General features: G+C 42.2%; 1 protein-coding gene and 2 non-coding genes across 3 annotated transcripts in view; all 3 read left to right on the top strand.

Moving 5' to 3' along the window:
* LOC108894943 (ELKS/Rab6-interacting/CAST family member 1-like) overlaps positions 1-13,955 on the top strand; it is a 109,982-nt gene that overhangs the window by 70,710 nt on the left and 25,317 nt on the right. Inside the window, 1 exon segment of the mRNA XM_018693591.2 lies at positions 9,266-9,413. Coding sequence (XP_018549107.1) covers positions 9,266-9,413 — 148 coding nt within the window.
* Positions 12,545-12,617, top strand: trnak-cuu (transfer RNA lysine (anticodon CUU)). Its single transcript has one exon. It is a non-coding gene; the product is annotated as a tRNA-Lys (tRNA).
* trnak-cuu (transfer RNA lysine (anticodon CUU)) lies at positions 12,932-13,004 on the top strand. Its single transcript has one exon. It is a non-coding gene; the product is annotated as a tRNA-Lys (tRNA).

Raw genomic sequence — 13,955 nt, 5'->3', positions numbered from 1 at the left:
GATGTGCTGCAGTTAGAAGTCCTATTTAAATAACAGGGTTTTCTGAAAGTCTCTCTGAAGCCTTGCAAACCAGTGATCTTCAGTGGAATATGCAGCAGAGAAAGAGAGAAAGTCTCATTTTGTAGTGCCGACTTTTGTATTATAATGTGTATTGTTATTGTCCTTATTTCATGTGTAATCTGTACATGCCTTTCAGAGCTCTGACACCAATTAAGCAGACTGAAAGAGTGAGATTTAAAACAAATACAAGGAGCCGAGAACAAGAGCAAACTGTTCAGAAAGATGGAAGGCGACCAAACATGTCAGAACCAAAAGAAACAAGTGGAGAGAAAGAACAGATAAAGGAAAAAAGGATGCGGCAAAACCTAAGCTCGCCTGTTTTCCTCGGCTGATTACAGGTTGTGCGTGCCAGGCCATCAAACAGATGATTAAACAGCAATTAAAGAGGGAGAGGGAGCGATGAAGAGGGAAAACATATCAAAAAGTAGAAAACAAAACATGCATTTTTTTTTCAAAGCCTCTGATTGTATGTTACGAGCGCCAAACGATTACATTTCTATTCTGGAAATAATAAAACTGTAGTAGACAGACAGGCAGAGGAGAATGGAACAGGCTAGTGACAGGCTTGTGTTTGGTTTGTTTAACGTACTGAAAAGAAAGAGTGATACACTGAAGAAGACTGAGCAAGAAATCAACAGAATTATAACCTCACGTCAGCCGTATAATCACGTTATAAATTAATGCACAACTACAATGTAAAGATTCTGTTTCCATTTTATGACTTTATTCTCCTTAATGGGAAAGTTGGCTCGCTGTGAGGCATTGAAGTCAGTGGATACGCACAGCGGACGTAGAAACTGAGCACATTATCGTACGTGATAAATTAAATGAAACAATGGAAGTAGAAACAAGACGTTATGTTTCAGCCAAATTCTGATAATGAAATCTTTTCTTTTGCTCTTAAAATGGCAAATTTAGCTGCGAAAGATGATGAAAATGTCATTTTTATAGTCTTTTGCAGCTAATCATGGCTGTCATTTGTGCTGTGCCACTCAAATGTAAACACTTCACTGCAGTAAGACAGAATCAGGAAAAGCAGTTTCTGCTTTGGTATGTAGTTTAATCATAACCAGGCTTAAATAACGAAAGTTTTACAAGTTTTAGCTCCTTATCCACTTATTATCTACATATACTTTACCTTGTTCTAGGAGCTCTTATCGTCTTTCTCAGCGTTTACAATAGATCCACAGAAACATATCTATCGTTCTCATGTTGTCAATTGAAGCAAATAGTCTAGAATATACGGCATGCTTTAGTAAACATTTGGGAGTCACAGGTGTCCACTACTGTGACTGGTTAGTATTACAGGAGTGAGTCTGTGCTGACAGATTGTAAGCAGATGTCTTGGTCTCTGTAGCACAGCATAAAAATGGATTTACTGTAAAGAACCACAGTGAAGACAAAGCTGCATCTTTAGTCACACTTTTCACTGTGTGTGTGTGTGTGTGTGTGTGTGTGTGCGTGTGTGCGTGTGGTCCCATGAAAAGAGCAAACTCCCGCGGACCATGGATAATGCATTTTTACACCTTTCTTATTAGTCACAGTGTGTGTTTTTTAAGTGTGTGTGTGTGTCTGAGAGACAGGCAGAGAGAAAGAGGTGAGGGGAGCGAGAGAAGAGAGGTTTTTTTTTTCAGAGAAAAAGTGAGCGAGAAAAAGGGGAAATGTGTCAAGAACAGATCCTCATTCTGTCATGCAGTAGTCCCACCTGCCCTCCTCTCTCTCTCTCTCTCTCTCCCCCCCCTCATACCGCCTTTGTCTCTCTACCTCCCTCTCCCGCTACTCCTTCCCTCCCTCTCCCCATTCCTCTCCCCCTTTACGTCTCTTTGATTTGTTTTCCCTCCAAATCCTCCAGTTATTTTATTCCCTTCCCTGTCAGTGCTATTTCTTTCTGTGTGTGTGTGTGTGTGAGAGAGAGTGTGTATGAGCGTGTAAGCCTTCTCGCTGTCTTTCTTTAAGCCTCTCTGATGTACAACAGCTCCTTGAGGGGAGCTTTTCTCTCCCTCTCAAACACACACACACACACACACTTATCCTGTGCACCAGCTTTAACCTATTTCCCTAACACTCTCTTTTTCGCTCTCTCTTACTTTTTCCAATTCTCTCTGATGGTCTCTCACCCCTTCGTTTCTCTGCATAGTAAATCATTCATGTCCAGCGTCTCTGACCCACTTCCACTATAGGTTACACACACACACACACACACCCTTTTCAGAAAGATCTCACCCAAAAATCCTTCTGTTCTCAGTGTGTGATTGTACATTATACAATGGGCTACTTTAATCTAAGCAACATCAGTCAAAGATAAAACAAAGTTTCTGCCAAATCAGGACCTGGCTGCTGTCTGACACCATGCAAATCAGTTTTTTTTAAGCCTTCTTCATTTTATACAGTCATAATAAACAAGTAAAGTTTCCACATCAGTAAACACATTTTGGTTTTTGGCGTTGAATAAAAGCCTAAAGGGCGTTCTTAACTGTAATTATCGATAATCATTTTATCATTACTTTGTATTTTGAAAGCGCCATTATCCCTTTGATGTGTTTAATATAGCCCTCAAGAACAATTTCAGCGTTTTGAATTCACATAACAACTGCGGTAGGTGTCGATCATTTTCTCCAATAACTGCTGCTATAATGTACTGAAGTGAAACTTTGTGTTGGCGCATTTGCAGGAGAGAGAGAGCGAGAGAGAGCGCAGCAGTAAATGGTTTACTATAAAACAAGGCTTTATTGGCTATCTTTGCTTTGATGCTGCACACATGGCAGGCCAGCACTAACAAATGTTTCATAAAACCTGCTCTGATCTGTGTATTCATTGCACTCTTTTCTCTTGTAGGGCTATAAACCCGAGTGTGTGTGTGTGTGTGTGTGTGTATGTGTGTGATATTGCAAGAGGCAGTAGACTCTAAGAACAGACGGAAAAGTGAGCAAAGCCTTACTTTAAACTAGTACCTAGTACTAGGTACTATTGATATCGACTATACGTGTGTGTGTGTTAAAAGGTATATAAAATTTTCAAGAGAAGCCTACAGCTTCATTTTTCTCGCTCTTTCTTACTTCTGCACCTCTCTCTCTTACTTCTCACTATTTGGAGCTTTGAGGATTAGCAGCAGTTCACACCTCAAGCATGTGTACACGTGTGTGTGCAAGTGTGTAACACAGAGAACGAGAGGGAGTCAGCTCAGAGCAGACGAGAATGGGAGGCCCAGCACTTGCTGCTTGTCTGCCCCGGGACAGAGGCTGTCAGCTCGGGAGAAAAATACTACTCTGCAGGGCCCCACTCCTGAGACACATAAACTAAACTAGTAGCTCTGTGTGTGTGTGTGTGTGTGTGTGTGTGTGTGTGTGTGTGTGTGTGTGTGAAAGAGAGAGAGAGAGAGAGAGATAAAGAGAAGAGCAAACACAGAAGGAGGAATTAAGAATGGTTAGATTTTACAGTCAGATCATGCAGTCATGAACACCAGAGCCAGTCATGGAGGTGTGTGTGTGTGTGTGTGTGTGTGTGTGTGTGTGTGTGTGTGTGTGTGTGTGTGTGTGTGTGTGTGAGGTCTCTCAACTCAAAGCTGATAGGCAGGCAACAAACTGACAGAAAGGAAAAGACAGAGAGGGTTTAAGGAGACGAGTGAAAAGAAAGATATGAGAAAGAAAGGAAAGGAATGAATCAGTTCCTCCTGTTTCTTTTCTTCAGTCCATGTTTCTATGCTATTTGTGTGTGTGCTGCCTGTGTGTGTGCCTCCAGGCAGCATTAGCTACCACTGAGAGCCAGCTGTGCCCTCCTGTATCTCATTCTCCTGCTCTCCTCTCTTTTAAATTCACACTTTTTCTTCTAATTCACTTTAAACGGAATAATCCAGGCGGTCACCCTCTCTTTCTTTTTTTTTTTACTTCCTTCTCCTCTTCTTTTTCAACTTTTTAAATAAAAGCTAAAATCTTCAAATATTCTTCATCCTGGGAAACATATTGTGTTTTACCAGCTGTATACACAATGAGCTGAGACACTGTCTGACGACTGTATTATGTCCGTCTTGTGGATCTTCGGGGCACATCCTGAAGAGCTGATGTGACCTCAACTCGCATCCAGGTGACCGATCCTTGACTCCCCACTGCCGTCATCTTTTAAGCCACATCTATGTTAACCTCCCTCTGCATCTTTAGCCTATGACCAGTCCACAACTTATATTTGTAAAGTTAGGTGATAATCCTGACGGACTTTGAGCTCCAGAAAGGTTTCTCACAGTACGAGGACTGAGTCTAGTTTTCAGGTGATGGCTTATTTGTGGTCAGACATTTTAAGGTGTCTCTCTGATCCATCATTAGCACCACATGTCCCATGAATTAAGACTGCAGATCATATTGTAATTGCGAATGTCAGCATATGATTAGCATTTGGCGAATGAAATTAACAAATGCACCTCATTGTTGCTGTCATTTTCTTTATTTTTATTTGGACACTTCTGTCCTGTACGGAGGGGAGATCCAGCCTCCTTTAACTTTTTGCATATATCCAATGAATAAGGATCATTTCAGTTCATGCAACTCATTCTGCTTTTGGTTAAAACAAAACCAAAGCTCACATCACTCATGATTACACAAAATATAATTATCACATTTTTCTAAATCCCCTGTTGCCAGACAAGTGAACCTGCTGATTTCACTCTGCTCAGAACTCACTCATTTTCTCAAAATTCGTCTGAAACGGTTGAGTTGGTTTTGGAGAAAGTCTACGTAGCATTAAAAAGGTTTAACAGGTCTTGAATATAGTTCTCCCTCTCGCAGAAATGAGGTCGAGCTTGACACGCACCACGTCCTACAGGGGTTAAAGAGTAAACTCTGGCATCCTACAAGCAGCCTCCTGTGTAACCAGAGCAGACAGTGTCACAGAAAACAATGGAGAGCTGCTTTGTTCAGTCAGAAACAGAGAGCAGAGAGAGAGAGGGGATTATTTCTAAAATAGCTCTGTGTTTGTCTTAGACAGAGACTGGCCAGTGTCACACAGGACTAAATCGGCTTCACACACATACACGGGGACACACATGGTCACACACTTCACTTCTACACATACAGATGCACAGAAATAAGCCGCCAACACACACAAGACAACCTGTGAACACGCACGCACACAAAATACACGCAACTACATCCTTATAAGCACATAGACACGTACAGGAACACATGCTTTCATAAGCTATCACTTGAACACACACACACACACACACACAGGGTGACAGCATGAAAGAGATAACGCAGCACACACGGGAAGCTGCTTTAGTGTGTGTGTGAAATATGTGAGTGATCTAAGACCAGGCATTAGTGTTTCTGATAAAGTGAGGGGCCTTAAGTGGTTTTAGGAAGGAGAGAGGCTCTGTGTGCATATGTGTGTCTGTATGTGTGCATGTAGGGGTTGGGGTCAGGTACCTGGTGCGTTTGCGTGTCTCTGCTTACTGTCTGCCCTGTCGCCACGGCGATGACATCATGGCACACGGCCGCCGAACGACGGAAAGAATTCCCCCCCACCCCTCTGTCTTCTTTACAGACGGCAAGAGAGAGAGAGAGAGAAGAGGTGGGGAGATAGAACGAGAGAGGAAGGACGGGGGAAGGTGAGGAGGAGATGAGAAACGCAGGGTGGGCGAGAGATACCGATGAAAGTGAGTGGGAAGTGGGAAGCGAATATAAGCGTAAATGGAAACTTGTTAAAGTTTGAATAACCTGTGAAATGTTCATATAAATTCGTGACTGTTTTACCACTCACCACCATTACCACCTGTATGAGATGTTATTCAGCCTGGTGCCAGTTTTCTATGGTCTTTTACAGTGACTCATCAGTGGAGTGTGTTGCTGGTTGGCGTTAGATTGCTCATGACAAAAGCTGAGCCAACGTTTTTGCCCTGTAGTCCTGCATTTTCCACTGGAGCACCCTGCTTTGGGACCCCAGCTGTGCAATCATGGTACTCTCATTGAAATAAATGAGGAGGCTGCACCTTAGTGGTACAGTGCTTGTTTCGGTCTGCATGCAAGCTAACAGCAGCTGCTGTGGCTGAACAGTCGCAGACCTGAAACATACTTTATCAACACAAAATCTTGAGACAGAATGTGTCACACTGCTGTAGACACAAACTGATAAGTAATTTCTGGGATGTGCAGCATAAACATGCCACAGAAATCGAGACAAAAGATGCTTCCAAACTAAGGAAATATGGGTAATAACCTCTTTAACAAGGTTTTATTCTTCGCTTACTGTTAGCAGACCTTCCTTTATTCTACTGTGCTCTCTATATTGCTACAGAAAGGAAAGACTTGAAAGGAAAGTTCCACATCTAAGGCTGCGTATCCACTGGGAACCTTTCCTCCTCAGTCTGCCGGCTTTGTCGTCTTTGTTATTTTCAATTGTAAGGACACACTGCCAGCGCTGCTGAGAGCACACTATGTTTTAAAGTGCCCTATGACAGCAGAATTATCTAAAGATCTAGCAAAAGAGTGCTGCACTTGAAACAGTTTTTAATGATCACAACAGCAGTAGCCACAACCAGCACTTGTCGTAAGCATGTGTTTAGCTCTGTGAGCTGAAAAGGCCAAGGACAGAGTGTTTTAAGTGTGTGTGTGTGTGTGTTAGACAGAGAAGAAGAGAGCACCACAGAGAGCCCCAGAAAGAGACGAGTGCATCTGGAATAAATATCATTTTATCACCAGGGTTTATAAGCGCCATGTGCTGGCAGGTAACTCTCAGATATGGTATAAAACTAGACGCACTGTTAGCTTTAACAAGACTAATGTTCCATTAGTCCTTTCCGTCTATGTGTGTATGTGAGTCTGTGTGTGTGCAAGTCAGTGCACGTGTGTGTGCACCAGTGTTTGTATGAAAAAGAAAGGGAAAGACCAAGGACTGTGACAATCTTCCAGTGTCTCACAATCTGGAGGAAAGGAAATGTTCTCTCTGGAAGCTGAAAGACGTCCAAGAGCTCAAGTTCTAATGTATTTAACTGTTCAATACACCGATAAAGAGAAGGTGGATTTTGGATTCCTGAAAAATGACCAGGGGCATGTTGAAACAGACACATAAATTAAATCTGTATGTCAAGATACCCCTGCTTATGATGGTATGATGCTTTAGCACAAAGCCTTGAAGACTGATTTTGTTCTAATTCTTTATACATTTCTTCTATTTATTCCCAGATATCATCCTTTATAGACGAATGATAGACATTCAAAGATACATTATGATATTGTATGATATAAAGCCACAGCATTATTAATATCTGAAACCGTTGCTCTCATATTTACAAACGGGAAAAGTCTTTTACGAATAAACATTAAGAGGTCTGACAGTGACCAGACATCCCCAGGGAATCGATCTGCCAACCCAAGTCTTAATTGCCCCTGACAAGATTACAGCAGCACAGATGCATGATGGGACACTTGCACACTGACAGTGCGGTCAGTGAGGCTGACCGAAGAATCTGTGGGTCTTCACACAGTCCAAACATGTAATCTGTCTTCATTTAGATGCTCTCATCTCGGCATTCCTCGCTGCACCGCTGTGTCTGTGCATGTGTGTGAGTGTGAGGGAGAAACAGTGTAATTGTAAAGAAAGGAAGAAAACTGGAATGTAAAAAATGTAAATGAAATATAGCTCTGTCTGCATCTGTGTGGATTTGCAAGTGTGTCGGGATAATTGTATGTCTGTGTGCATATATCTTCATGCATGCTTATCTGTAGGTACAGTAATCGAGTACAGGAGAGGAGTTGCCGGGGAATATACAGCCTCATTTGCTCTAACTTTATCTCTTTTTCATTATTTTCTCTTCAGCATCTTTTCTGTTGACTTTAACACTTCGACACGCAGAGATGGAATATGATTGTTTATTCATTTGTAAGGGTTTGCGCTGTTGTTTGTGCGCGTGTGTGGCCAACCTTTGAGGCCTGTGGGATTGTGGAGAAACCGTTATGATTTAGATCCTCTCTGGAAACGGACAGAATTCCGAGAATTCTGAGCTTTGGGTGTCCTCTGAAGCGGCTCGGCCAGATCTGTGGGCTGATGGGATGGATGGGATGCGGCTTGTTGCTTCCCCACCACATGGAATGCTATCTATCTGTCAGGCCGACCATCCAGACCAGGGGACGAGATAGAGAAAGACGAGAGGGATGGAAACAAAGATAGACTGGAGAGTAGTATGGAAACGGCAAGCCACAAGCATTTATATAAGTGTGTGTATGTTAAAGTTAAAGTTAAACACACTGTTATTAATTCCTATTTTGAGTAGCTTTGGAATCAAATAGGAAATATGTGCGATCAGTTCTTTGCTGGTGGCTTTGAATCACTCTTTCAACACCAAGTGATAGGCTTAAAGCCAACACTTCAACAATACACATTCTGTTGAAGTGTCCATGAAAAAGACACTGAGTCTCTGCCTGCTCCCCACTCCTGTGATGTGTTTAAAGTTAAAGCTCCACCACATCTAAGAGTGCAAAAGTGGCATTTTTTTCTGTATTGGATAGTAGATGGTTTTGAGAGAAACACAGGAAAAAGAAGAAGATTTAACATCTGCCACAAAGGTCCCCACCATAAATGAACTGGGGACATCTTGATTACATGGTATGCGTCATACTTGACCACCAGCAAGGCCCGTATTTTTGCAAAAATACTCCAATTTTATCCTTCTAATTTACAATGTGGTGCTCCAATTAAGAGGACTTCCCTACACTTGTTGACACGCCATGGGTTCAAAATAACATTAAAGTACACCCAAATTGGTATCTAGCCATGCAGATAGTTTTGGTCTCTTTTGTCCAGATTTTGTGATTCTGGGATTTCTGTCTCCACCCTGAATACAAGGGAGGTGACTGGAAAGGCAGAAAACTCAAGAGACAGATATCTCAAATAAATCCAAAACTATGTGTGTGACTAGATACAACTATATGTAAATTGTGGTTTTTTTTTTTTTTTGTTTTTTTTTTTTTTTTTTTTTTGTAGTTTGGGTGAACGTACCCTTTAAGGTGTCTCTATAAAAGCACTGAGTGAGCGGGAAAAGCTGAAACTGCATTCACCTGTGTCTTTTATATCATCAAGTCTGTCTTAAAAGTAAAACTGTTTGCCACCACTGCTACAAATGTGATCTACGCGCAGCATCGCTAAGTGCAATTTTAATTAGATGATCTAATTCGTAGTTAATTATCTGAAAGCAGTGCTAATGAAATTGTTCTTTATGCAGGCAAGAGGCGCTGCTGGCAGCAATAAGTGAGAAAGACGCCAACATTGCCCTGCTGGAGCTCTCCTCATCCAAGAAGAAGAAAACCCAGGAAGAGGTGGCAGCTCTAAAGAGAGAGAAGGACAGTCTGGTTCAGCAGCTCAAACAGCAGGTATGATTACAGTGCAGACATTAACACACACACATACACACACGTGTGCCATAACATCCAAGTGGACTCCAGGAAAGTTTTATGGTGATTTTAATTAGAGGAGTAGAGATTGGGAAGAAAGAGTAAGAAATCAGCAGAGAGAGAGAGAGAGAGCACAGGTGAGGTGGCAGTGACGAGGGGAAGCAAAGAAAACAAGAGAGGCAGAGAGAAAGTGGGTCCAGATGTGACCACAGTCGTCCGACCACCAACGGTAAATTTAGGATTAACCCACCCCTCCTACCCTCACCACACACACACACATAAACACACACAGAGTTCAAATCCTCTACAAATCTCTGGTGACAACTCTTTCATATGAATTTTTATTTATTTAAATTTTCTGTCTGCATGCTGTACACACACACAGACACACACACAGACACACACACAGAGTCGTACATGTCACCTCACTGGTATGGATACACTTTCACAGAGCTCAAGCACGCAAATATGCACACACACCCTGATATGTACACACTCACCCAGGCCAAAAACAAGGATATAAACATGACCAAATGCCTCTGTGGTTCCACACAGAGGTCTATTCACACACTTACACACACACACTCAGAGACACACACTCACACACACACAGTAAAGGTTCTCGTGGGCCTGGTGAACTAACCAACCCCTTAGTGGATGAGCCTTCTGGGAGTTTGGTGGATTTCTTCTTCTCTGTTCTCCCCTCTGTGCTTCTGTCCGTCCTCCCATGTTCCTCCTAAACATCTGTCCATCCATGACACGCACACTGTTCATTTCAGCTTGTAGTGTTACCGTAGCAACTGTTGCAGGACGTGATCTTAGCGTATGGGACAGTTTTAAATTCCTCACCCTGTATACATTTTTATTTCTATGCACGTGGGATCAGCAGTCACACACACACACACACACAAATCACCAAACACACTGACATGATAATGACACACAGTAAATCACAACCAAGGAGAGATTAGAGAGCTTTATTCCCACTTTTATTTCCATTAATTCAAACTGTGAAATGTAACTGCTGTTAGGTAATAGTAATCGAGTTTTCATCCTCAGAACGTCTCAAACAGATAACATGTAGCAACTCTTTTGTTGCTAAAGATTTCCAGTTATTGAATATTGCCAAAAATCCACTTAATGGATAAATACAGCTCAGAAGGATTCAGTATGATAAATGTGGCACGTGCAAGAAAGAGAAAAATCTGTGTGTGTGCCAAAGAGCATCTGAATTGGTGTTAAAGAGAAACGCTGGGAGTGTTGGAGAGAAATGAAGTCATTATAACATGCACCACTCTCCTCTCTCTTCCTCCCTCATCCCATCGTCGCTCTGTTCATCCTATTTGAAGTCATTTATGACACCTCAGGGTCTCGAAGGTGGTTACTGACAACACAGAGACTCTACTGTCTACTGATATGTGTGTGTGTGTGTGTGTGTGTGTGTGTGTGTGTGTGTGTGCTTGCAGGGGTGTGAGGAGTTTGGCTCCCCTCTTGGTCTCTCTCTCTCTCTTTCTCTCTGTGGTGTCATAATTTTCAGTCCCTCAATGATGGATCACAGCCGAGACTTCCTCAATATTCCTGTGTGTGTGTGTGTGTGTGTGTGTGTGTGTGTGTGTGTGTGTGGTGCGTGCGTGCGTGCGTGCGTGCATGTGTGTGTGTTTGCAGTGTAACTATCCAGTGGGCTGAGGCTGGTGTAGTATTTTTAGCCCGCTCCTTCAGAGTGACATAGACACACACTTTGCCACTGATAACCTCCGTGACAGACAGACACAGGCGGAGTTGCGGTAAAAAGTTAAAAGTGAGTATAAATCAGTGAAGTAAATGATTTGGTGAGCAGTAAACTCTGGTTGCCATGAGGCCAAATATGGCAACTGTAAACAGAGAACAGTATTTTTAGATTAGTAAAATATGGGCTAGCAAAGTAAGTTTTTGGGGATCATCTTTGCTTTTACAGTATCATTAACATGGTTTGCTTGAAGTTTGCCTGGGAGTGTTTTTGACGGCCAACACAGAGTGTTTTTTGGGTTTGTTTTTTTTTGACTAGATGGATGCTTGGATAGTGCTTAAATCCTGCTGACATCTCAGCTGTGGTCTGAGTTTGGGTTCAAAACACCATGGTAACCTATACTGCACAACTACAGTGCTATGCTCTGGAGCAGGATCAGACCAAAGTATTTAATTAGTAGTGTGTGAGAACTGTTTTGGACGAATAAAGTGAAAAGGAGGCTATGTTTGAATCAGCAGAGAGCGAGTACTGCAGGGCTGCTTGTAGGATGATACATCACACTCATACATAAAAGCACATCTGTGTGTCTTACAGAATATGTGTGTGACCCTCAAAGTGTTTCCTGCATGTTGGCCTTCGACCCCCAGCTGCAGTTTAGGCAGGAGGCTGTAGATCAAGGTGACCTCGGCTCTCTTCACTCTCCACTCCTCCTGTCGCTCTCACAGTCTTCTCTCGCTTCACTTTTATTCTTATTTTCCTCAGCAGCGTGTTGAGAGAAAGAGACCATGAGAGAAAGAGAGAGGGAGGAGGCAGAGGCGCTGTGGTAAAGAGTGTGTGAAAGCAAAGAGAAGAAAGAGTGACTGTAACATTTTATGAAATGGAACAAGGGGAAGAAGAGGGGGAAGGTGAAAAGTATGCTACTGACCTGCTGCAACAGTCACATGTGGTTAGCATTTACAGGTGGTGTGTGTGGCCGTGGCCTTGGCCATTGTTCTCCACCTGTGTGGCTAAGGCCTGGCTCTAATCTGGGCATTATTAAAGAGTTTGGCTTTCCATATCGGTAAGTATTTTTCAATATACAAGAGTAGTTGTTATTTTTTACCTAACTTGGACACAAAAAAAGAAAACTACAGGAAACAGTAAACTAGCAGTAAGTCACAGATCCAAAAAGGAGAAAAATGTGTAAAACTCTACAGTAAAGATTTTGTGGTGGAGACAGATGTGAACAGATGTGTGATGACTTTAGTTAACGGTGTATGTAAAGAGATTTTTCTGGCGAAAAAGACACTGCTGATGAGAAACAAGAGAGATATAGAGAAGATACAAATATGAAAGCAAGGAGGTGTTGCTGCTAGAAATAGGTGCCTCTGTTTTTCAGATAGCAGCCCGGCTAGCTCAGTCGGTAGAGCATGAGACTCTTAATCTCAGGGTCGTGGGTTCGAGCCCCACGTTGGGCGATGGATCTTTTACAAGGGCACAAGGATGGAAACTGAGGTCCTTGAACTGCTCAACAACAGTATCTGCACCTGAACTTGACCTTTGACAGGAAGCTACATCCAGGTTATGAATTCAAGAGGCCGTCACACCCAAAACAACTGTCAGCAACGGTCTGTAGTTGACCATCAGCTGCAGACATTTTATATTTTGCTTTATTCCTTATGAAATGGTTTGATCTTGCTCTCTTTAGAATTATGGAGAATGTCCTGGAGATAAAGTTTTCTTGTGCGCCGCCTTTTTGGTTTGATGAGCTATGATTTTGTTTGGTGTACAGGCCCGGCTAGCTCAGTCGGTAGAGCATGAGACTCTTAATCTCAGGGTCGTGGGTTCGAGCCCCACGTTGGGCGTTAGTCTTTTGAAGTGCAGCTCACAGTGTAGGAACTGTGAACCAATGTCTGCAAACAGTGCAGACGATATTACTATACTACTGATAGAGATGTCTTTAATTCATCAATTAGTAATTAGATTATTTGCATGTCCACACAAAATTAGATTTTTTGTTTCTCTTTTAGAATCACAGGGATTTTATTCATTTGTTTCTTTCTTTACAAACTTAAAGGTTCTTCATCATTTGTTTATAATTATCATGAGCTCTTCTGTTACTGACAAAAGTGAAGAAATGTGGGTCTAATCTAATTTGTTACTCCACTGAGACTTATCAAATTTAAATAAATCCCCTCAGTGCTCAACTCTGACACTTTTCATTGTCATTGGTAATTTCCCACTTATCAACAACTTTCTCTTCTTGACAGAGAAGTGGGAGGGAGGCTAATCTAATTTTTTATCATGATGAAATAGTTCTTGTCGGACCATGACTCAGCAACTTTTCATTATTGATAATTGCACAGATATCAACAAAGGTTCTCCTTTCACCACTGGAGGGAAAGACGAAACAATAATCTCATCTAATATTCCCCAGAGCCTTATCACGATGAAATAATTTCCTTCTAAGCATGACTCAGCAGTTTTTCCTCCTCATTTCACTCGGTGTTCATTTGTTTCCCATTCTCTACATTGTCAGCGGGTTACAGCAGAGCCGCAGGAAGGATAGATGGAGGGGAGAAGAAGAAGGGAACAATGAGGGAGGGAGGAGGAGTGAAATAATGGTGTGATGATTAGATTAAGTGAGAATGAGATAGTTGGCATGGAAACGAGTAAGCTGAGGTCAGCATTCCTGACAATTAGAGAAAAGGAGAAGATGTAAAGAAAGGCCAGAGAGGAGAATTAGGATAGGACAGAGCGAGGAGGATTGAGGGGAAAAAAGACGAGGCGTTAATTTCTTCCTTTCCAGGTCTCTT

The sequence above is a fragment of the Lates calcarifer genome, linkage group LG18 (assembly GCF_001640805.2).
Source record: "Lates calcarifer isolate ASB-BC8 linkage group LG18, TLL_Latcal_v3, whole genome shotgun sequence".
Taxonomy (NCBI): domain Eukaryota; kingdom Metazoa; phylum Chordata; class Actinopteri; family Centropomidae; genus Lates; species Lates calcarifer.
The sequence above is the reverse complement of the archived record's forward strand: the minus strand, read 5'-3'. Positions and strand labels throughout refer to the sequence as shown.